This window comes from Scyliorhinus canicula, chromosome 18 (assembly GCF_902713615.1).
Source record: "Scyliorhinus canicula chromosome 18, sScyCan1.1, whole genome shotgun sequence".
Taxonomy (NCBI): Eukaryota; Metazoa; Chordata; class Chondrichthyes; order Carcharhiniformes; family Scyliorhinidae; genus Scyliorhinus; species Scyliorhinus canicula.
In genome coordinates this window covers 100,195,258-100,220,243 of record NC_052163.1, presented here as the reverse complement: position 1 = coordinate 100,220,243, position 24,986 = coordinate 100,195,258, and the positions used below count along the sequence as shown (strand labels likewise).

At 46.3% G+C, this 24,986-nt stretch overlaps 1 protein-coding gene across 1 annotated transcript; it reads right to left on the bottom strand.

Moving 5' to 3' along the window:
- Positions 1–512: 512 nt before the first annotated feature.
- Positions 513–22,712, bottom strand: LOC119953052 (serine/threonine-protein kinase NIM1-like). Its single transcript, XM_038776853.1, has 5 exons — positions 22,467–22,712; positions 18,117–18,452; positions 13,796–14,064; positions 4,174–4,941; positions 513–2,284 (listed from the first exon to the last, which is right to left on the bottom strand). The coding sequence occupies exons 2-4, from the start codon at positions 18,400–18,402 to the stop codon at positions 4,207–4,209; spliced, it is 1,290 nt and encodes a 429-aa protein (XP_038632781.1). The 5' UTR covers positions 18,403–18,452; positions 22,467–22,712; the 3' UTR covers positions 513–2,284; positions 4,174–4,206.
- Positions 22,713–24,986: the final 2,274 nt, after the last annotated feature.

The window sequence follows — 24,986 nt, the reverse complement described above, 5'->3', positions numbered from 1 at the left end:
CGCTGTCGCCGCTGCTGTTTGCGCTGGCCATACAGCCATTGGCGATGGCTCTCAAGGGGGTCGGCAGAGTGGCAGGGGATAATGAGGGGATAGAGGGAGCATCGAGTGTCGCTCTATGCCGATGACCTCTTGAAAATGAAAATGAAATGAGAATTCACCTGAGAAAAGAGCAGTGGTCCAAAAGCTAGTGATTTGAAACAAACCTGTTGGACTTTAACCTGGTGTTGTAAGACTTGTTACGATAGTATTGTTGTGCATACCTGAACTGTAAGAACTATGTGAGATTATTGAATGGTAAATCTACAAAATTTGTAAGGAATATCATCTGGAAAATATTAGTTTTGTGAAGTCCATGTTCAGCATCTTCAAATCGGAGCTTGTCTCTGATTCATCTTCCACTGTCTAGTCAATGTTTTCCTAACAGGTACACCAGCCCAAACCCGTCACAACCAGAATACAATGAAAGGTACTCTGCTTGCAAGACATCACAGTCAAAACCAGACACACAGATGTACGAATTAACGCCACTTTAATTAATTAAACAATCCCTGTCATAATACAACAAATGCCACCGTAAGGTTAAGCATGAAGAATTACAATAAGAACATAATTCCTAAATGTATCACAGTCTTAGACGGGGTTTTTTTTTTTGCTGGGTTTCTTTTAAAACTTACGTTCATTATTACAGAGCTATGTTCAATATCCAGGATGGTGGACAGTGAACAAGATTAAACTTACAGTTCACATTCAACATAACACTGTAAAATCCAGGATACATCCGAAATGAAAGCCTAAACCTATGGCACCTTCCCTTAATAGGTTGGTGGAAGTAGCTTTGCCTTCCTCCTGATCGATCCGGGCGAAGTGCTCTCCATGCTCATTGTCACCATCCACACTTGTTGTCTTCTTTCTTTGATTATCATCTTCTTCAGTCCTCTTAAATAATGTAGCACATTTTATCTCTTCATAATGAACATTATTGCTTTCCTCTCTCTTGGTTTGGCATTGTAAACCATTAAGCATTATCTATGATCCAATTACATATTCTCTGCTTCTTTCAGAAATGCTTCAGATGTTCTTTAGTTTTTTTCTGAAGTTTTCCTGGAACCCTTATGAAATATTTTTTTCTCAACTTTCAAGTTTTGTTTCGGACTCTATGGCAGTTAAATTCATTAGCCCTTGATCAGGGATCGTGATGAACCCATACCCTTACAGTGAAATGCAGGTAGTGTATTTCCTGCTGCTTGCTCATTCTAAGCAGGAGTCCAATATGGTTGCTGCCTGGCACTGCTTAAAGCTAACCTGTACTGCTTAAAGTTAGCCTGTACTGCTGAAAACAGGCCTGTACTGGCTGCACCTTTTCAAAGGAAGGAGCATTGTAGCTGTGGGAGTTACTGAGATCAGTGGGAATTGCGCGCGCAGCAATAATCAACAATGGTTGCCCATTGGAGGACATCAAGGTTTTCACATGCTCCACTGGAGGTCTTAATGAAGAGGTGGAAAGAAAGAGAAAGAGCTGCACTCGTAGGGCATGTCTGGAAAGCAACGGCAAGGAATAGCAGAGGAACGCTCCAGTAATTAGTTCTCGCTCAGATCCGCTCATTCAAGACCCTCTATGGACCAGCCTTCAGTCTTGTTTGTGTTGCTAACCTTTTGTGATGATGTGGATCTCATTTTGGGATATAATGCTGCGACTGTGGTGCAACTCTAATGGAGACCATTGTCCTTCATGAAATGATCCTTATTCAATACAAAGATGGAAACATCTGCATTCTTCAAAGCTGCAGCATTGCTATATTTAGGGCTGTACGCATTGTTTATTTCACCACAGCAATGCTTTGTACCATTCTAGTCTGCATAGGATTGGATTTGATCAGCTCTTTTCTACTTTCAATTACATTTCATTTGTCACAACTGGGCTTGAACCAGAAACCAAATAGTTTTGTGATATGCTTTCTTTGCATTCATGTTTGTTCTCTGCAGGTGCTACACTTCAAGCAAGTTCTGCAGTGAATCTACAGCTCTTGTTTATTGCCTGCGTCCATCTGTATCATCACATCTAAGTGCCTAATGAACTTTGAAACAGTTCTGCAACTATATAGTTGGCTTGCTGGTGGTAATATGAAGCGTACCATGCGGTGGTTGATCCAACATTCTGCCCATGATGTTAGTCATCTTTACGCACTGCATATTACATTGCCAGATGCTGATGTAATCAGTAAAAAGCCAATCTTCATTATGGGTGCATCCAAGATGTTTTGTGTTTGGCTGAAGGAAGACTGCACTGTGGAAAGAAAGAAGTTGTATTTATTAGAGATAACCAGTGTGTGCTTGACATAGCGGCCACAAAATTGAATTCCACGGTGCTGCTGGTGTTTTTTGCCATGGAAACGTGGAGTGCTAAATATGGTGGTCAATCCACTAGACTGGTGTGGGAATGCCATATATTTGTCAGAGGATCTGGGAGTGGGCAGACCACTCCGCATCTACGCTAACCACCTCTTTCCCCTTTATTTAAAAGAATCAGCATCGGACTTTCAGTTGAGCAGCTTTTGACATTTTCTTGCTCAGCAAGAACTGGAAGAACTGTCTACTGGTTTGTTGGAGTCAGAAAGTAACCATGCTGGACTTTTCTAAGGAGTTCAGTGGCAGTTCAAGACCTCCAAGCAGAAAACCTGCACTCCCCCTCGGGGTTATATATTAGCAGCCCTGTTGAGCTGCAGTAAGACAGGGAATACAGTACAGGCAGCGGAGAGGAAGCTATGCATGGAACGAGAACAAGGAAAGCTTTCAATAGAAGGTTGTAGCCACCTTGAATCTTCGGGGGGCATTTCTCCGACCTCATCCTCAACTAGGAGCAGTGTCAAAGGAGCAAGAAGGTGATTTGTGTCACCACCTTCAAATGGACCTGAGGTGTGAAAGAAGCCTAGCCCATCACTTTTTAGAAGTCTGCAAATGGATCCCTCCTTCATTATCTCATATTTTGCTCAAATTTTCAGAGGAAAATATAGCTTTACAGTACTATTTTTAAAAATGTATTTAATTTTTTGGCCAATCTACCTACCCTGCGCATTTTTGGGTTTGTGGGGGAGAGCCCACGCAGACATGGGAAGCAAGTGCAAACGTCACACGCACAGTGGCCCGGGGCCAGGATCGAACCCGGCCTTCAGCACCATGAGGCAGCAATACTAACCAGTTCTCCACCGTGCCGTCCCTTAGCTTTACAGTACTGAAGCAAATTAAATCATCTTTTCAAAATTGTAAACTTTCATAATTGTTATGCTAAGCAACTTTTTTTAAGTAACTCAGTTAAAATTTATGCAATTCAAGTTGTGTTAATTTGAGCAGTATTGAAGGAGTGCTGGATTGTTGTAGGTGCTTCCAAACTTTCAATGAGATATTGTCCCAGTAGATTAAAGGGGGCTTGGTGGCACAGTGGTTAGCACTGCTGCCTCACAGCAGCAGGGACCCGGGTTCAATTCCGGCCTGGGGTGACTGGCTGTGTGGAGTTTGCACTTTCTCTGTGTCTGCGTGGGTTTCTTCCGGGTGCTCCGGTTTCCTCCCACAGTCCAAAGATGTGCAGTTTAGATGGATTGGCCATGCTAAATTGTCTTTTGGTGTCCAAAGATCTGTAGGTTAGGTGGGAATAATAAGGTGGGGGAGTGGGCCTTTCAGAGGGTCAGTGCAGACATGATGGGCCAAATGGCCTCTGCACTGTAGAAATTCTATGATTCTATTGTTTCAAAGTCCCATCTTCCGGCTTGACTAATTCGGGTGAATGTGAAAGTTGTTATCTCATTATCTGAAGAGGAGCAAGGAATTTTCCTGGTGTCCCAATCAAATATTCCACCCTCCCCAAAAGTTACTAAAATAATTGTTGCATAATCTTCCTTAGGGCAAAATGGCCACAACATCTGCCTGCAAATAATAGTTGTTACTGTTCGTGAATGCACAATATTTGAAAGGTTTTTGGGGTGTTTGTGAGAGATGTGGTAAGATTTCAGACAAAAGGTAGACATTTAGATGCTTTTGCATGGGTGTTTGTTTCATAAAGATTGTGACAGGCAGAACTTCTGCATAGCCATTTTGATCTGGCTCTCTTACCCCAGTGATAGAATCATTAGCCACCTCCATGCTCAGCAATGGTAACATTTCCGCTGCAACATTTCCTACCTTGTCAGAACGCCATTGGTGCGTGTGCTGAGTTTACAGAATCAGACACAGCCTAGAGGTCTGTACGCGTGCTTTGAAATGTCTCTTTCTGCTTTCTGTCAGCCTGGATTGTGCAGCGATAGGACCCTCTGAATTGTGCCTCTTTTGGCTCCGATGGAGAATGATGCGGTAAGTCCCAGTTATGGGACTAAGGCAGTTCCAGGTAGGATTATTGCAGATGTGTTCCTCTGTGATTCCCAGGCCTTTCAACGTTTTCTTCACCTCGTTTTCCTCTTCGTTTAGAGATAGAGAGCTGGCCAGGTGGGCTGGATTCAAGTGGAATGGTTGGAATGGCTCTGGACATTCCATTCCCTCCAGCCACGGGCTTTCCAGGATGTTGGCCAGCGTGTAGCGGTTTGTTGGAATGGTTTGAAGAATTCCTTGGATTAGTTTCTGGCAGGGATCTGACACATAGCCTGGAATTGTGTATGATCCGAGTAAAACGCGCTTTTTCAGCTTCCTGATGTTTTCTGCATGGAAAGGCAAGGTTGCTGTCACCATGAAGTACAGCAGGATGCCCAGAGCCCAGATGTCCACATAGGTACCAAAGTAGCTCTTTTCTCCAAATAGTTCTGGGGCTGCATAGGGCGGGGAGCCGCAACAAGTGTTTAAGGGTTCATTCGGCGGACACAATGCACTGAAGCCAAAGTCACCCACTTTCACACAGTTAGCACCTGAGTAGAACACATTTTCTGCCTTGAGATCCCGATGGATCACATTGTTCTCATGCTGAAAAAGGAAAATGGAACGTTAGGTAGGCAAAATATGAAGCAATCGGGGAAGGAAGAGATCAGAACACTGAGGAGTGGACAGTCTGTCGGTTGTAATACTCATACCGGCACACCCAGTATCAAGGCTATCACCGGTACCAGCTTCATTTTTCTATTCTAGAAATGGCTTCTCCCCAGAGCAATGCCAAAATTCACATTTGTAATGCAGGGTATTATCATCACTTTAATTTTACTTTGCTCACTTCCGGTTGCGGCCATGTCCGAATAGGTCGCGCACACGGCAGCTCCCGCCGAGAACAGACATTTGGGCCCTCTAACGGAGCTGTATCGGCACTTCGGCGGTGATTCCCGGTGGGGCAAGAGACGCTGGAGAGGTTCCCGTCACTGCTGCATGGAGGGGACCAGGAGTGGGGCCGTCAAGAGAGCGATTGCGGGGAAGCGAGCGGAACGGGTCCGTGAAGACAAAATGGCGGCCGGCACGGACCAAGCAGCGTGGGCCCAGTGGTCAAGAGAGCAGTAGGAATTCCTAAGAAGCTGCTTCGCAGAGCTGAAGATGGAGATGCTGGCCCCTATGAAGGCCTCTATGGAAAGGATGGTGGAGACTCAGAAGGTGCAGGAGAAGGCGATCAAAGAGGTGGAGAGAAAGCTATCTGACAACGAGGATGAGATCTTGGGCTTGGCGGTCAGGGTGGTTGCGCATGAGGCCCTGCACAAGAGATGGCAGGAGAGACTGGATGACCTCGAATATAGGTCTAGGAGACAAAACCTGTGAATTCTGGCCTCCCTGAAGGTGCGGAGGGGGCGGGCGCGAGCGCATTTGTGACTACAATGCTGGTGACGCTGGTGAGCATGGGGGCCTTCCCGCGGCCCTTGGAACTGGACGGGGTGCACAGAGTCCTCGCGAAGAAACCTAGGGCGAACGAACCACAGAGGGAGATGGTGATAAGGTTCCAGCGCTTCACAGACAGGGAGCGTGTCTTGTGTTGGGCAAGGAAGGAGCGGAGCAGTTAGTGGGAGAACTGCGAGATTCATATATACCAGGACCTGGGAACTGAATTGGCTAAGAGGTGTGCGTATTTCAACCGGGTTAAGGCGTCCTCCACAACAAAGGGGTGAAGTTCGGGCTGCTGCATCTGGTGAGACTTTGGGTAACGTACCAGAACAGGCACCACTACTTCGATACGCCGGACGAGGCGTGGACATTTATTCAGCATGAAACAATGGACTCGAACCAAAGGACAGCTGCACGTGGGTGAAACGGGTGAAATGTGTAACCGGGTGTTGGCCGAATGTAAGATTGGTAATAGAATTTAAGTTGTTCGCTTGTCTTTTTTGTAACGCCCGGGATGTGTTTCTTGTTTCACAAGAAGAACTTGGATGGCTCTCGCTCTCTTACCTTGTGGGGGAGGGGAGGTTGGGGGCCAAAGGAGGAAACAACAGTGAGATTGGGGATAGAGGCGGGAGCGGCCGGGGTCAGCATGGGTCAGCTGACTTACGGAAGCGTAATGGGGGGGGGGGGTTAATCAGTGCTAAGCGTGTGCTTGACATGAGGGAGTGGGAGCCTGGGGGGGGGGGGGGGGGGGGATGGGGTGCTGCTTTGCTGACTGAAGGGGAGCCAACTTTTGGGTACCGATGGAGAGTCAGGTTGGGGGGCCTCCAGTGGGAGGTCTGGAGCGGCCGAAAAAGGGAGATGGCTAGTCGGTGGGGGAGGGGGGTGTGGTCAACCCCCCCCCCCCCCCCCCCCCCTTCCCGGTCCAGGCTGATCATGTGGAATGTGAGGGGACTGAACGGGCCGGTCAAGAGAGCCGGCGTGTTCTCGCACCTAAAGGGATCAAAGGCGGACATGGCCATGCTACAGGAGACGCATTTAAAACTCGCTGACCAAACGAGGTTGAGGAGGGGATGGGTGGGCCAGGTGTTCCATTCGCGGCTAGACTCAAAGACCAGAGGGGTGGCAATTCTGGTTAGCAAACGGGTGGCATTTGAGGCAGGGTGTATTGTGGCGGACAAAGGGGGCAGGTACATTATGGTGAGTGGCAAGCTGCAGGGGGCTCGGGTGGTGTTAGTGAATGTCTATGCCCCGAACTGGGACAACGTGGAATTCATGAGGCGCATGCTGGGTAAAATCCCAGACTTGGAGTCAAGTAATTTGATCATGGGTGGGGGACTTCAACACAGTCCTGGATCCGGCATTGAACCAGTCTAAGTCCAGGTTGGGAAAGAGACCGGCAGCGGCCAAGGCCCTGAGGGAGTTCATGGACCAGATGGGGGGTGTGGATCCGTGGAGGTTCGTGCGGCCAAGGGCGAAGGAGTTCTCTTTTTTCTCCCACATTCACAAAGTGTACTCTCGGATTGACCTTTTTGTGTTGAGCAGGGCGTTAATCCCAAGGGTGGACGGGGTCGAGTATTCAGCCATTGCGGTCTCAGACCATGCCCCGCACTGGGTGGACTTGCGACTAGGGGCGGAGGGAGGGCAGCGCCTTCTCTGGAGACTAGATGTGGGACTGCTAGCGGATGAAGAGATGTGTGGGCGGATAAGGAGGATCATCCAAAACTATGTGACAACAAACGATACAGGGGAGGTAACAGCAACAACGGTCTAGGAGGCTATGAAGGCAGTTATTAGAGGGGAGTTAATTTCTATTAGGTCCCATAGAGAGAAGAGGGAGAGGGCAGAAAGGGAGAGGCTGGTAGGAGAGATACTCAGAGTAGACAGGAAGTACGCGGAGACACCCGAGGAGGGGCTGCTAAAGGAGCGCCGGAGACTGCAGGTGGAGTTTTATCTGCTGACCACTGGGAAGGCGGAGGCACAGCTGAGGAAGGTGAAAGGGGCAGTCTGAGTGTGGGGAGAAAGCAAGTAGGATGCTGGCGCACCAACTTCGCAGGAGAGAGGCGGCCAGGGAGATTGGGGGAGTTAGAGATAAGGCAGGCAACATGGTCTTGGGCCCAGAGAAGATCAATGAAGTCTTCAAGGAGTTTTATTGTAAGCTGTATGAGTCAGAGCCCCCGGTGGGAGGTGAAGGGATGGAGCAATTTATGGACCAATCGAGGTTCCCAAGGGTGGACGAGGATCTGGTGGAGCAACTGGGGGCCCCGATTGAGTTGGAGGAGATAGTTAAGGGCCTAGAAAGTATGCAGTCGAGCAAGGCCCCGGGACCGGATGGCTTCCCTGTAGAATTCTATAAGAAATTCTCGGAGCTGCTGAGCCCACTCCTGCTAAGAACCTTTAACGAGGCTAAGGAGAGAGTAACCCTCCCCCCGATGATGTTGCAGGCTTTGATCTCGCTCACCCTGAAGAGGGAGAAAGATCCGCTTCAATGTGGGTCCTACAGGCCGATATCGCTCCTGAACATGGATGCCAAACTGCTGGCTAAAGTTTTGGCTACTAGAATTGAGGACTGTGTCCCGGGAGTGATTGATGATGATCAGACGGGTTTCGTCAAGGGCATGCAATTGAACACAAATGTGAGGAGGCTCCTAAACATTAACATGATGCCCTCAGAAGGAGGGGACGCAGAAGTAGTGGCTGCAATGGATGTAGAGAAAGCCTTTGACCGGGTGGAATGGGAGTACCTGTGGGAAGCGTTAGGTAGGTTTGGATTCGGTGAGGGATTCATAGGATGGGTCAAGTTACTGTATCAGGCCCCGGTAGCGAGTGTATCCACGAACCGGCTGAGGTCAGAGTAATTTAGGCTGCACCGAGGGACGAGGCAGGGGTGCCCCCTATCCCCGCTACTATTTGCCCTTGCAATTGAGCCGTTGGCCATAGCGCTGAGGACTTCAAGCAACTGGAGGTGGCTGGTCCGGAGGGGGGAGGTGGGGGGGTGGAGGAGCACCAGATTTCGCTTTACGCAGACGACCTGCTACTGTATATTTCGGACCCGCTAGAGGGGATGGGGGAGGTCATGCGGATCCTAAGAGACTTTGGGAGCTTCTCGGGGTACACGTTGAACGTGGGGAAAAATGAGCTGTTTGTAATCCATGCTAGGGGTCAGGAGGAGAGACTGGGGGAGCTTCCGCTCAAGATGGTGGCGAGGAGCTTTCGTTATTTAGGTATACAGGTAGCTAGGAACTGGGATGCCCTACACAGGCTCAATATATCTCGGCTTGTAGAGCAGATGGAGGGAGACTTTAAAAGGTGGGACATGCTCCCGCTTTCCCTGGCGGGAAGAGTGCAGACTGTGAAGATGACGGTTCTTCCCAGATTCCTGTTCGTCTTTCAGTGCCTCCCCATTTTCATCCCCAAATCCTTTTTCAAGCGGGTGAACAGGATTATCACAGGATTTGTGTAGGCCAACAAGACCCCGCGAGTTAAAAGACCATTTTTGGAGTGCAAGTGGTGGGGGGGGGGGGGGGGGGGGGGGGGGTGTTGGCGCTTCTGAACCTCTGTAGCTACTACTGGGCGGCTAATATAGCCATGATTAGGAAATGGGTAATGGAGGAGGGGTCAGCGTGGGGGCGGCTAGAGGAGGCGTCATGCAAAGGCACCAGCCTAGGGGCACTAGTAACGGCACCGCTGCCGTTCTCGCCGGCACGATACACCACAAGTCCAGTGGTGACAGAGGCACTGAGGGTCTGGGGTCGGTGGAGAAGGCACAGGAAGGAGGAGGGGGCCCTAGTTTGGACCCCGATACGGAACAATCATAGATTTGTTCCGGGCAAGATAGACTGGGGGTTTCAAAGCTGGCACAGGGCAGGCATTAGAAGGATGGGAGACCTGTTCATAGATGGGACTTTCCCTAGCTTGAAGGCGCTGGAGGAGAAATTCAGCCCTGCCCCCTGGAAACGTCTTCAGATACCTCCAAGTCTGCGACTTTCTCAAAAAATAAGTGGGGACATTTCCGTTGCTACCCCCTCGTAGGATACAGGATAGGATAGTGTCTGGTATCTGGGTAGGAGAGGGGAAGGTGTCGGACATATATCAGGAGCTGCAGGAGGTGGAGGAAGACCCAGTGGAGGAAGTGAAGGGCAAGTGGAAGGAGGAGCTGGGCGAGGAGATGGATGAGGGCCTGTGGGCTAATGCCCTGGGCAGGTAAATTCCTCCTCATCATGTGCCAGGCTCAGCTTAATTCAGTTTAAGGTGGTACATCGGGCACACACGACGACGGCGAGAATGAGCAAGTTCTTTGGGGTGGAGGACAGGTGTGCAAGATGTTCAGGGAGTCCAGCAAACCATGTCCATATGTTCTGGGCATGCCCGGCGCTTAAAGAATTCTGGCAGGGCTTTGCGAAGACTATGTCCAGGACTTTGGACACGCGGGTGAAACCGAGTCCAGAAATAGTGATCTTTGGGGTGTCAGAGGATCCGGGAGTGCAGAAAGCGAAAGAGGCCAAGGTTTTGGCCTTTCCTTCCCTGGTAGCCGGGAGATGGATCTTGTTAATGTGGAGAGACTCGAAACCCCCGAGTGTGGAGACCTGGGTTAATGATATGGCTGGGTTCCTCAGCCTGGAGCGAATAAAGTTTGCCTTGAGAGGGTCCTTGCTGGGGTTCTCCTGGCAGTGGCAACCGTTCCTTGACTTTCTAGGAGAGCGTTAAAATGCCAGCAGCAGCAGCAATGGGGGGGGGGGGGGGGCCTTAGGTGGGGAACTGTTCATTTAATGTATATTCTCTTTTTGTATAATGATAACAGCCACCTAGTTTTGTTAAATATTTTCCTTTTATTTTTCTGTTATTGGTTATGTAAACATTCTGATCGAAAAAAGCTTTAATAAAAACAAATTTTTTTAAAAAATGTTTTACTTTGCTGACTGTAATAGGGCTGGAATTTCCCCCACAAGATTCGGGGGCCTGATGTTGGGATCAGTTGGAGGTTCTGGGCTTGTACTTCCCAGCAGCAAAACTGGTTCAGCATTTCTCTGGGAGGCAGCCTTACAACTACTTTTTATTGGGCTTCTTTATCTGTGTAAGGGAGAGGTAACTCTTGCACACCTCCCATGAATGCCAGAAACAAATCAATTTAGTTAAACAGCACAATGGAAGTTGGCCATTTTTGTTCCAATTTCTGTTTCAACTCTCCGTCCTTTAGTCACTGCAGGGGTGCCTTTCCCTGCACCGCGGGGGTGCCTTTCCCTGCACCGCGGGGGTGCCTTTCCCTGCACTGCGGGGGTGCCTTTCCCTGCACTGCGGGGGTGCCTTTCCCTGCACTGCGCGGGTGCCTTTCCCTGCACTGCGGGGGTGCCTTTCCCTGCACTGCGGGGGTGCCTTTCCCTGCACTGCGGGGGTGCTTTTCTCGCAGGACAGTTGCATACCATTAGGAACAGGAGATGGATAAAAATCAAGAGTGATACAATCACATTTAGCTGGCATTTTACTGTTTTTAAAGTCTCGGATGGGTGTGGTTTAATTGAGGACCCGTTTCGACTTTCACAAAGGCTGCCTTCATTAATTCTTCTTTCTTCCTTTCTTTGGGTCAGTGCTGAGCTAATTTGGTGGAGGACCCACCGAAGTTGCAGGAAGATATAGACCGGTTGGTCAGATGGGCAGATCAGTGGCAGGTGGAATTTGATCCTGAAAAGTGCAAGGTGATGCATTTTGGAAGGAGTAACACGACAAGGGAGTGCTGTGAATGGCAAGACACTTGGAAGGTCAGAAGAACAGAGGGATCTGTCTTGGGGGGTGGAGGGCTGGTCCTCAGATCCCTGGAGGCAGCAGGACACGTTAATAGGGTAGTTAAGAAGGCACACAGGAGAATTGCCTTTTTATTCCAGGGCTGGAGTAGTGTGTGCAGTTCTGGTCACCTCACTATAGGAAGGATCTGATTTGCTTTGGAGAGGGTGCAGAGGAGATTCACCAGAATGGTCTCTGGGATGCAGCATTTGAGCTATGTTGAGAGGCTGGATAGGCTCGGGTTGTTTTCATTAGAGCAAAGAAGGCTGAGGGGGGACCTGATTACGGTTTATAAGGTAGAAAGGGGTATGGACAGAGGGGTAAGGAAGCAAGTGATCCCTTAGTTGAACGGTCATTAACGAGGGGGCATAATTTAAAAGAGGGGCAGGAGGTTTAGAGTGGATTAGAGACTATTTAGATTTACTTCCAGAGGAGACTATTGCTATGAGGCTACTTAGGTAATTACAGACCTGTTTTGCTCCACTGTTGCTTTTGCAGATAGTCAACATTCACTGGAAGATCACTGGCTGGTTAAGAGCACAAATAGCTATACATAGGGCTGAAAACACAGATATAGAATGCTGAAAATTGGGTTGCCCTGGTTTTTGAGCACGAGGGGAACGATGCCAACGTAGTCGGAATCACACACAATTGTCATGTACCTAATTCAGCTGTATGTTTGTAGCATTGGTTTGAGCAGCTCCGGTGATGTTTCTCTGTCCTCCAAGCTACCTGCAGCCTCCGCGCACAACAGGGGGGCCAACAATGCCATTGGCTGATCAGGGAGGTACCACCAAGCTTCCTATTAGGAGAGGCTGCATATCGGAGATCATGGCTAATGGAAAATCCGTTTGAAAGATTGGGAGAATGTCTGAGCAAGGAAGGTTGAGGGCTCACTTTTTTACTAGTGCTGCACTGGAGGCTCTGGTCACTGAGTTGGACTCCAGGATGGAGGCTATGTATTAGCTGGACCTGAACTTGCTTCACCAGCATTCTCACAGGAAATGTCCCAGTTAATAAGAAGCAGATGAGGATGATGATCTTGGGATTTAATAAGAAGACCATAAGACATAGGAGCAGAAATAGGCCACTCGGCCCATCGAGTCTGCTCCGTCATTCAAACATGGCTGATATTTTTCTCATCCCCATTCTTCTGCCTTCTCCCCATAACCCCTGATCCCCTTATTGATCAAAAACCTATCTATCTCTGTCTTAAAGACACTCAGTGATTTGGCCTTCACTGCCTTCTGTGGCAAAGAGTTCCACAGATTCACCACCCTCTGGCTGAAGAAATTCCTCCTCATCTCTGTTTTAAAGGATCATTGCTTTAGTCTGAGATGGTGTCCTCTGGTTCTAGTTTTTCCTACAAGTGGAAGCATCCTCTCCGCATCCACTCTATCCAGTATCTTTCAATAAGATCCCCCCTTCTAAACTCCAACGAGTACAGACCCAGAGTCCTCAACCGTTCCTCATATGACAAGTTCTTCATTCCACGCATCATTCTTGTGAACCTCCTCTGGACCCTTTCCAAGGCCAGCACATCCTTCCTTAGATGCGGGGCCCAAAACTGCTCACAATACTCCAAATAGGGTCTGACCAGAGCCTTGTATCGCCTCAGAAGTACCTCCCTGGTCTTATATTCATGTTTCTCACGGAATTTTCTAGCAAACAAATCTTGATCACTGACCTTAGTCATAACTGATTCCCTACCGAGATGGGGAAGCCAAGGTCAGGATGATGATCACGTGTTATGCAGTGTCTGCCTGCCACATAAACAATCAAGCACCACCTTTAACTCCAATTCACTTTAGCGAAGGATTAGTCCTTTAAGACATAAGTGATGTATGGAGGAGGGCAGAAGAAGAAAAGAATGACCTACCTTGTAGGGTTTTCTTCATTCTCTGAATGCTGTGGCAACCTCTACACTATGCTGCTACCTGGTCATTCCAGAAGGACTTTGAAGGATATAAAATTGATACTGCTTTCTTCCTCTCACAATGTCCTCTGGCAGTCTGAAAACTAAATGCAATCTTGTGTATATGTCAGAATTTATAAATGACGCAGGAATGGAAAGATTATATAGACAATTTACTTTAAACCATCTGACCTTAAAAATGAGATGTAGATTCAGTGAATATTTGGAATCAGTCCAATTCGGTGGTGTGTAAAGAAGGTGACATCTATTTAAAGATGACAATATATGACAGAGTTTTATTTTTAAGCCAAGACTACATCTCCCACTTACCATATGTTTGACAGCCGATATAATCTGAACAAATATAAATTTACTCTCGTATTCCATGAGTCGTCCCTGCGTGGAGATCCTGGTGAACAGATCCCCTCTGTCCGCATACTCCAACACCAGGTAGAGTCGAGATTGTGTCTCCAACATCTCGTACAATCGGATGATATTCGGGTGATGAAGTTGCTCCATATTCAGGACTTCATTTATGAATGGTTGCTGTGAATTCTGGCTCAGTTGCTTCTTGTCCATGATCTTAATCGCTACCTTCTCTGCAAATTACAAAGAGGAAGACATTGTCATTAAAATAAGAGAGTGATTAATATACTGAGTGTAGTCTCCGCGCTTCCATATTGAAGTCAACGGAAGGAGTAGATAAGTTTATCTGATTCATCATTCAGGTTTCTGGACGTGTAGTGTGTTCAGAGCACTACATTATATATTAGGATAGCAGGTACTGGGATACAAACAAAATGCTTAATTTACTGAGAGACTGTGTGCTGACTGGCACTAAAGTAATCCAAGTAGTTTATAGCCTTTGCATGTTTTTAAGCTGCTTTAATATTGTCCCTCCCAAGTTAATCATGATTGGTAATCTTACTTTGATGGATCTAATATAATCTTGAGGAAATGTGCATTGACAGACCAATGTTTCTTTATGATGATATTGTTATGTTGTCATAGACCCCGAGGGGACAATCCAGAGAATATGGTTAACACAGAATGCTTATTATCAATTTCAGTGGTATATCTTGGCTCCGGGTCACTGTCCATGGGATGTTTGCACATTCTCCCTGTATCTGCATGGGTCTCACCCTCACAACCCGAAGATGTACAGAGTAAGTAAATAGACCACGCTAAATTGCCCCTTAAGTGGAAAAAAAGAATTGGGTACTCTAAATTTGAAAAAAAATCAATTTCAGTGGTTAAATAGTTACCCATGAATCTGATACTTTTCATCATATTGATATTACTCATGTGATCTTACAACCATCCAGATAAGAGCATAGTACTCTATCAGTTGCATGTCCCACCATTTGCTGAGTGTATCTGATCTAGGCAGTTACATCCATCATGGATGAGAAAATCTTAGATTGGGGGAGGTACTGTGGTGAGCACTGCTGCCTCACAGCACCAGATACCTGGGTTTGATTCCTGCGTTGGGTGCCTGTCTGTGTGGAGTTTGCATATTCTCTCCATGTTGGCATGGGTTTTTTCTGGGTGGGTGCTCCAGTTTCCTCCCACAGTCCAAAGATGAACAGGTTAGGTGGATTGGCCACGCTAAAATTGCCCATTAGTGTTAAACAACGTTGGGCTATGGGGATAGGGTGGGGGAGTGGGTCGAGATAGGGTGCTCTTTCAGAGGGTTGGTGTAGACTCAATGGGCCGAATGGTCTCCTTCTGCACTGTAGGGATTCTATGGATGAGACAGGAATGTTGGGGACAGCAGTGCGTCATGACTGTGTTCTTTTTGCAATGCACCTCATGAATAAAATTAGCAAAATAGGAAGGTGCAAAAACCATTTTAGAAGCTGTTCACCAGGGTCCATTGGAAAGAGTGGCCCTTCCTCTTCCATATCTTTTACACTTAGTACGAAGGATATTCCTTTACTGCACCTCCCATGAATCATTTATTTTCACCAACTGAGCAAGTGACCGTGCAACATTTTATAATAACATTCAGCCTCATCTAGTTAAGATAGTGTTTACCCCCAGTCCAGTGTTCTAGTACGAACAGCAATACCTTTGCCTTGGCAACCTGAGCAACGGGGATGGACCAGTGGGATTGGGATGGGGATTGAGGGGGGCGGGGGTGGGATGATTTGGTGACTTGCTGAATAAAACCCCTTAAGATTATTGTCCCAAGAACAGACAGCTACATCTTTACCAGCACATCATTATTTAATATTCCTTTCTTCAAAATCTCTTGGGTGTGCTAGGATTTTGAATCTTACCAGTTTGAATGATTTTGTGTCTTTTCTAGACGTCATTGCAATGGGTATTTTGTAATTGCCACTGTCACCACCTTGAAGGATTGTTAATGCACAATTCTTCTGGGCATTATGTACCAAGTCGCTGTTTTGCAACTGAGACACAAAGCATTTCATAACTTGGTTGTGCTTCAAATAATTGGAGCAGCCACAGCAAGTGGCTATCAGATTCATTGATTGGGCTAAGAGCAGAGGTGGTGCACAAGAGGCCAGAGCCTGAGGAACTGAGAGTTTAGGTGGGGACTTTAGGTATGTAGAAGGGCACAGAGAGAGGATCAGAAACAGAATGAGTGTTTTAAATTTGAAGCATTGTGGGAAGAAAGCCAATGTCAGTCATTCAGGGAAGGGATGAAAGATCAGCGAGGCATGGTGTGGGATAAGATACAAACAGCAGAATTTTGATGAGTCATAATGGCACAATAGGAGACCATTTGACCCATCAGGTCCCTGAGCTGAAGTTAAGGGATATCAGAGGGTGAACGATGGGATTCCAGCCTGAAGCATTGATGTAATTGAGTCTGAAGGCAAAAAAACATGAATGAGTTTTCAGCTGCAGAATGGGGTGAGGCATTTTGAGGAGGTGTAAGCGGATGGTCTTTGTTACAGTGATGATGCATTCTTCAGATGCTGTCTTCAGAGAAATGCATGCATTCAGGGCTTAGGCAGTGGAAAACTTGGGGAGACGTGGTGAAGAGAGAGTTTGACTAAGAAGAGAAGCGATGCTGCAGCAGAAGTTAAATGGCTTGAATGTTCAACTTGGGAGAATAGGGTACTGAGTTGGCAAACAGCCTGATTTACTCACAGAATTGCATTCCCCTGTCTGGTCAATCAATGGGTAGGCTACAGAGTCTTTGACAGGGGACGATTTTGGTCTTCAAACTATTTAACTGGAGTAAATTGCATCTTAGTGAGTGTGGAGTCAGATGAGCTCAATTTCACTGAGCTGAACAATGAAGAGTAACATTGGAGGATCTTACAGTGGCTGACCATGTCAAAGGCAGTCAAAAGATTGAGAAAAATGAGATAATTGCGCCATGACCACATTCGGAAAGTTTGTCATTAGTGACTTTGGTCAGGAACATTTCAGTGCTTTGCTACAAGAGAAACCTAATTGGAGAGATTCAACCATGGAATTACATAAATTTGAACGTAGACCTGGAAGATTAAGAGAGATGAGGCAACCAGTGCGAGAATGGAGAGGCTATGATTTCTTTGCAAGAGTACTCCAAAATTGTGGTGTTGAAAAGGAGAGAGTATCCTGGGAACCTTTACAATGCCAAGTGGCGTGGGGGCCAAGGAAGGAAGTTGGATTTCATAGATGTGGAGTCAAGGGAGCAGACACTTGGACTCATCAGTAAGGGAGGAGATACGCCAGAAACTAATGAAATACAATGAAATACAGGGTTTTGGCAGAGGAGAATTTGGGGAGACATGGTGGAGAGAGAGTTTGACTTGGTTAAGAAGAGAAGCAATGCCACAGCAGAAGTTAAACGGATGGTCACAATCTTAGTTACAAAATCTATGAGCTCCTAGAACTTCTTATTGGAGATGGGCATGGTGGGGCACAATGGAAGTGGATTGAAGGAGATAGTTGCTCTTGGAAAAAGAAAACCAAGATAAGTCTGCAACAAATTGAGGGAATGGCCATGAGGGGTGGGGGATGGGGGCGGGGGCAAGGGGGTGGGGGGGCGGGGCAGGGGCATGGGGAGAGCAAAGACTTTTAGAGACAAGGACATCAGAGGTGGGGTGTGGTTGAACAAAACTGAAGGCTGCTTAAGCGATGAAGCAATGAGGGGCTGTGATCTCATTGAATAACAGGCTCAAGGGGATGAACAGCCTACTCCTGTTCCTAAGTTCAAAGACTAGGCAGACTGTATGAGGAAAGGATTGGAACTATAAGACTGTCCATGATATTCTGTGCTCATTACTCGTGCCTCCATTGGTCCATGTTTTCAAAATGTCAGTTTAACAACGTCAAAGATTGTTGATAATTGTTGCTGGAATTTTGAACTAATTCCTAAATTCACTGTTTATAGGTCGATTACTTTATGCACTAAGGTCCGTACTGTTTTATAATGTTTAGTTTAGAACAGTTTTAGCATTACGTCATTGTATAATATCATAATCCCAGTATGGCACCAATTTGGATATTATAATGCAGGTGTTTCTAATCTTGTTTTCAGTGCAAGCTCTGTAACTTTGTGTATGTCCTCTTCTCTTGCAAATATCGACAATCTGTTTAAATAATCTTTTAACTATATGTTTACATTATCTATTAATCGGCCAGACTTCTCAATATACAGGGTACGATTGAGTATGGTAGATTTATTCACCTTTCGTCAAGCAGTGTATTCCAAGCTTCACCTTGGAGAAGTTCCCAATGCCAATTTCTCCACGAAGTTGGTAAAATCCAATCCTTTGTCCAAGTATCAGTTCATTTTTCACTTTCTTGTTGTTCCTCATGTCATGAATAACCTTTTCAAAGGGTGTGAGTAATACATTTGGCCCCTCTCCCTCCTCATCGTCCATCTTGCACTGCAGCAACTGCTTAACACCTTGTGTCGGGCTGAGGTAATCCGTCAAATCTTCAGTGTGAACAGAAAGCTTTTCTACCGCCATTGTTAAGGTTCACAGTTTGCATCTGAGAAAGTGGAACTCCATCACCATCGCTTTAAAAAAAAAAATTCAGTCAATGTCAACAAGGAAAAGTTCCCCACTCAAAGACGCATCCTCTCATTGGTCTCATGGAATCTCATCTCTATGGAATCTCTGTGCCTAATCGTCTCCTTCCTCAGAAGACTCTTCCCAGACTTTGATACGAGTTATGTTTGTTAGCCTCGAGTTCAGAGAACCCAGATCTAAATGATTTTGCCACAGAAAATGGTTGCTGTTCTAGGAGACTGGAATATTGTTACTTGATCTTTATTATCAGTTCAATGTTGAATAGCATTCACTTTATATTCTACTCAAAGACTAAATAGATACGGATCAGGGCAGCACCGTGGCGCAGTGGTTAGCACTGGGACTATGGCGCTGAGGACCCGGGTTCGAATCCCGGCCCGGGTCACTGTCTGTGTGGAGTTTGCACATTCTCCCGGTGTCTGCGTGGGCTTCACCCCCACGACCCGAAGATGTGCAGGTTAGGTGGATTGGCTATGCTAAAATTGCCACTTAACTGAAAATAAATAAATAAATAAATGGGTACTCTGAATTTAACTTTAAAAATAGATTCTGATCGGTGGGAGCATCTTCTTCAGCTTCTAGACAAATCCCTAAGATTCTCTGAGAAGATAGTGAAGGAAAAATACATTTAATTTCAATAATGGGCAGTAAGTAGAGTTACGCAGGGAGTCTTAATTTGTACAGAGCCACAAAACTCCAATTGACAGCTTATAAATTAGGAAGAGATCAGCCCAGAGAGCTACTGACAGGCTCGGTTGGAGTGCCCTTGTTCAACATCCTAAAGCTCTCTTCACAAAGGAGAAAACCAACACTGAGCAGTGGCATGAAAAGCAGGTTCACAGTCAAATATAACATCCTGTGTGGTGGGCACTATCCCTCCTTACCCTTTTGGAGCCATCTTGGGGCCTTTGACATGATTGATCACAACATGTTCTGCTACCACTCACCGCCATTGACCAGCTGGATAGGACTAGCCTTGCCTGATTCCATGCATCAAATCATAACCAGACAATTCCCTGCAATGGCTTCTCTTCCCAGTCTTGCACCATTACCTCTGGAGGGCAAGTACTTATCCTTGGCTCCCTCCTATTTCTCATTAATATGCTGCCCCGCGAGGACATCATCCCAATCCACATGTAAACTGTTGAGACCCAGCTCCACCTTACCGACACCTCTCTCGACCCTTTTCCCTTTTGTCACGCTACTTGACCATCATCCAGAAGTGAATCTGAAATTTCTCCCAATTAATCATTAAAAATACAGAAGCCATTTTCTTCAGCTCTCACCACAAACTTCATTCCATAGCCACTGTCTGAAGCAAAACCAGACCATTTGCCACCTTGCTGCCCCATCTCCCCTCCATCAACAAAAACACCTACCTCCATAATAATTCCCATCTATGCCCCTACCACAGCCCATCAGCTGCTAAAACCCTCATCCTCACCGTTTTTTAACATTACACTTGACGATTCCAATACTTTCCTATGGGCTGCCCTCTGAAACATTGGGTTTGTCCAAAACTCGGCTATCCTAACTCACATCAGGTCCCATTCTCACATCACCTCTGACCTGCATTAACACCGGGTCCTGCAATGCCTAAAATTTAAATTACATGTTCTTGTGGTCCAATTCCTCAAAAGCTTTGCTCCTCCCTCTCTCCTTACTTCATCAAGCCCAACAACTCTCCAAGAACTCTGTATTACCTTTGTCCTGTCATTGGTAGCTATGCGTTCCCTTCAAGAATGTAATTCCTGAATGATCAGTATTTGACTAGTTTTGGAGAAATGAGAGCTTTGTGCAAATTACTTGTTCACACCATGATTTGCACATAATGACATGTGTAAATTAACTTCCCGTGTGTTTTTTTATTTGCAAGGGCACTCTATGCTTGCATAAAAGGCCCCTTAGGAAATTAGCCAATGGATGTGCAGAATGGAAAGCTGGCAGAATGGCTCCCCATGTCACTTTCCTGCATGCCTGAAACCAATTGGTAGGAACAGTCCAGGAAAGTAATTGACCCTCTCGAAGTAGAAAGGTGGGTAGGGCAGTGGAAGTGAAGATGAAGTGGCTGAGAGTGATCATTCTGAGGGGATGCGGGTGAATTGTCAGATTTCAGGGGAAGAGCCTGTGGAAGGGCAATCAGTGAAAACTGGGCGATGAGCAGTTAGTTGTGTAGCCTGGGGTTAGGTTTAGAGATAGTTGAATGCACAAACATATCTCATACAGGAAACCAGCTTAAAGAGTGCAGGGGGGAAAAAAGTGGAACAAATGTGCTGATTTGATGAGTGATGCAAGACCAGACAATACCGAGACAGTGGAGGAATCAAATGAATGAAGAGATAGAGCTGGATGTTATCAGCATACTTGTGAAAGTGGACGCATGTCATAGAATCAATGCATTACTGATTATGGCCATTCGGCCCACTGAGTCTATACTGGTTCTCTCTATACAGCAATCCAGTTAGTCCCATTCTATCCCTGAGGCCCTGCCAGTTTATCTCACTCATTCACATCAAGTTTCCTTTCGAACTGATTGATTCTTTCCACTTCCACCACCCTTGAAGACAGCAAGTTCCAGGCAAGGATTGGAATTTCCAATCCTACCTGTAGCGTGCATCGGGGAGGGGGGGAGGGAGGGAGGGGGGGGGGGGGATGAAAAGCCCGACCCAAAGTGTTACTTTTCACATGGCACAATGACGGCACAGTGGTTAGCACTGCTGCCTCATAGTGCCAGACACCTGTGTTCAATTCCAGCCTGGGTGACTGCCTGTGTGGAGTTTGCTCTTTCTCCTCGTGTCTGCGTGGGTTTCCTCCCACAGTCCAAGGATGTGGGTTAGGTGTGGTTATGTGGTGGTGGTGGTGCGGCGGGGGGGCTTTCTAAGCCGCTATTGATAACAGCGTGGTTTATCATGGTGACGCCTCCTGCATAGAGAGAGCCTGATGTCCTCAAATCTGTTCAAAACCCTGAGGGAATTTGCATAAGTTTGCAAGCCCTGTACATGTCTCTGGTCTCAAAAAAAAAGACCCAACCCCTGGATTTGGTGCACTTGACTTGACTGTGTAACCTTGCTGACTGAGTGCGAGACGTACTGCCGGTGATAGTGGTAGTGGAGTGGGATCAGTCAAATCAGGGCTTGAGTGTCTAAATGGAGTTGTGAAGAGTGTCTACTCGGGCAGAGCACCAGGGAACTGTCTCTGGTTGTTGAACTTTATCCAATCAACAGTCAGTGCCTTCAGGATAGCAAATTATGTTCGAAAAAAATACCTACCTAACAACTTCAATCACAATGTGTACAAAGAGTGCATGAAGTGTAATGCGAAATATCACCCCGCCAGCCCGCAATGCTTCAGGCTGAGCGTATTAGAGCTAATAGTCCGGTTCAATAGATTGGAGTGCCTACTGGTGACCGACCATGAAAGAAGTCTCTTCTTAATTCTCTTACTCCCCTGCTGCTTATCATGCTTTCAGGCCGTGAAACATAGAGGCTGAAACCCTCGCAACATTTAAGAAGTATTCAGATGAGCACTTGAAATGCTGTGGGATACACGGCTATGGACCAAGTGCTGAGAAAATGGGATTAGAATAGGTAGGTGCTCGATGGCTGGCGTACACACAATCCATGCTGTAAAAACTCTATGACTCTCTCTATGAGCTCAGTGCTCAAGAGGAGCTGCAAGATTGCTGCTCTGCCCCACATCACCATAACTGGATTGTGGCTCCACTTGGAGCGAGCAATGTATTACCAAATAGTACAACATAATCGCAAGTAATTTTGAGGTGAGACAAGCACAGACCTTCAGATTTGCTATGGTATCGGTAAAGATGCTCAATAGTGTCCAGCAGTTTGGTGCAGGAATAGTTTTAGAATGGAATTAAATTGGTGACAATATAGAAATTTTAGAATTGAATTAAATGGGTTACAATATCATTTTTTTAAATGCCGAAACTGTATGCTATCAGACAGAAAACGGCCTGTCCCAAACTCACAGGATTAGTTTACCTGTTTAATCAAAATTGTGTAATTGTTCTTCTCCATCGTTGTAGTTTATGTTGATCGGTCAGTTTTGCCTTGTCCTGTTGCATGAGAGCCTGCGTTTCAATGTCCTCTGATGCTTTCTGTTCTGTGGCAGCTGCGCTTAGGAGTCCAAGAAGAGCTTCAATCTCTGACGAATGTAACAAAGAATAAACAGCAGTAAGACTGCTCACTGGGTTAATCTAATTTGGTCACTGACAGTCCTGAGGATGAGGATTAATGCAGTTACTTTCCCTTTTTATATCTGGCCTGGTTATTCTTAACAGGATTTCAAGAATTACTGCCTGACCTAAAATGACGCAATTTATTAAAATGTGTCACTCGCGCAATCACTTTTAGCAGAATGTAGACAAGCATTTTACAATCACCTGCCATTTCTGGCCGTAATCTACCACGTAAAGCACCATTTCTCATTGTGATGGGAGAGTCCCTTCACTCATGGCATACCAGTTTACATTAATATTAACATTTGACATAGGAAGGAGGAAAAAGTCTTTCAAGGGGCTTCACAGAAGCAGAATGAGACAGAAACAGATACTGAGCAAATGAAAGGGATGAAATTGGTCCATGCCAACAGACACGGGTTTGTAGCAAATCAGCAGCCAACTGCTAGTTTTTTTTTAAATTCCTTCGACTTCAAAATTGTGGCCAAGCTTCTTGATTTTAAACCAAATAAAAGTGACAGTGCAACGTGGAAACCAGTTTTACAAAAAGACTTTAAAAACCATTGTTCCATGAGCCTCAGGTGAGAAATCAGCATCGCTATGAGTCTTGCTAGTATTTTACCTGAAAGGTGTGTATTAAGGAGGCTATTAAAAGGAGAAGCAGTTGGAGAGGTTTAGCAAAGGAGTTTCCAGGTGATCGGGCCTAGATGTCTGAAGGCATGGTCACCAATTGTGGGGCAAAGAGATTGTGGGATGCGTAAAAGGCCAGAGCTTCTCCCTTTTTTAAAAATTTAGATTACCCAATTATTTTTTCCAATTAAGGGGCAATTTAGCGTGGCCAATCCACCTACTCGGCACATTTTTGGGTTGTGGGGGCGAAACCCACGCAGACACGGGGAGAATGTGCAAACTCCACACGGACAGTGACCCAGAGCCGGGATCGAACCTGGGACCTCAGCGCCATGAGGCAGCTGTGCTAACCACTAGGCCACCATGCTGCCCAACCAGAGCTTCTCCCATAAAGGTGTGTTGGTTTAGGATGTCCCAATCTTCAATTCTCACACTACTGTGCGTATATGTAATGCCCAACCAAATCATGTGTATGTCTAGCCGATTTATAATGCTCCTGCAAAGCCTTGAGATATTTAACTTTCTTACAGATTCTCCATAAATACACAGTTTGCCAGTGTGGTTTGTAGACCCAGTTATGCTTCCTCCCCTCACCCCATCCTTTATGTTGCTGTCCTGGTCTCTCTGGGGCAAACATTTTCATCAGACAGTTTGAGTCCAAAATCTCTAATACCATGTGACCAGCATGAGCCCCAAGTTGACTCAGCAGCTTATTGGGAGCCCACCAGGGACCTCAGAAGCAGGATTTTTACTTAGTCAGGTTGCCATTACTGTAAGAGGAGATAATCCAGGTAGATGTATGCCAGCACTTATTGCGAGCAGGTCATTAAACGCCATCCAGCACCAATTTCCCCCATCTATCTCCTACTGTTCACACCAGGGTCATCTCATCAGCAAAATGGTGGGCAACACAGGAGCATTATTTCAGTTAAGGTGGGGAGACCGATGCTTGTAGGTAGGTGGGAAGAAACCTGTCACTAGATAGATTAAAAACCTGCTTAGAGAGGAAGCAATTGGGTTAAATTTCTTGCAGCATGTGTCAGCATGTTAATGTCCAATGAATATTCACCTAGCTTTTTTGTGCTTCTGCAGAATCATGTTTAGATGGGGTAGTATCACTTCCAGGTACCCAGTGACTTAATGGCAACTTACTAAGTGCCAGCAGTTCCAGCCAACTCTCTGCTAGCCAAAAGACCAAAGTATAGAATTCATGTTTTCTCAGACTCTAACACACAAGTGCAAATGGAACAGGCTTGCAGGAAATGGCGACTGGGTACTCATGGAAGGAAACCATTGAAAGGAGTCGGACTAGCCCTGTGTACGGAGCTGTCAGTGGCTCTGGATACCACATGTCTCACATTCAAGTTTTGCAGATTGGTATCAGGAATTAAGTGACCTAATAAGGAAGGGTAGGCAAAGTAAGGGAATTAACACTTTGTCCAATTCACTTTGACACCATGGAACCCCCTGATGTTCACTCTCACTTCAGTGGAATAAAAATCCTCAGCACACCATAGTTTAAGGGCTCTGTAACCCTTTCACTTGGAACCTGTATTGGAACCTCTTTTAGTGCTGAAACATTCTATGATCAAGGAATAATTTTCTTCTTGGTAGTAATCAGTGGAGTGTTCAGCAGTTTCATTGCACTCTAGAATCATTCTCCACTCCCAACAGTGTAGCCCAGTCAGTGTGT

Bases quoted from the DNA above. Each gene is read 5' to 3' on its own strand.
- LOC119953052 (XM_038776853.1), bottom strand. From the start codon at position 18,402: ATGGCGGTAGAAAAGCTTTCTGTTCACACTGAAGATTTGACGGATTAC. The intron at 14,065-18,116 runs GTGAATAAATCT...TGTAATTTGCAG, and splicing joins AATACACTGCTTGACGAAAG to AGAAGGTAGCGATTAAGATC. The intron at 4,942-13,795 runs GTAAGTGGGAGA...TTCCTTTTTCAG, and splicing joins TATCGGCTGTCAAACATATG to CATGAGAACAATGTGATCCA.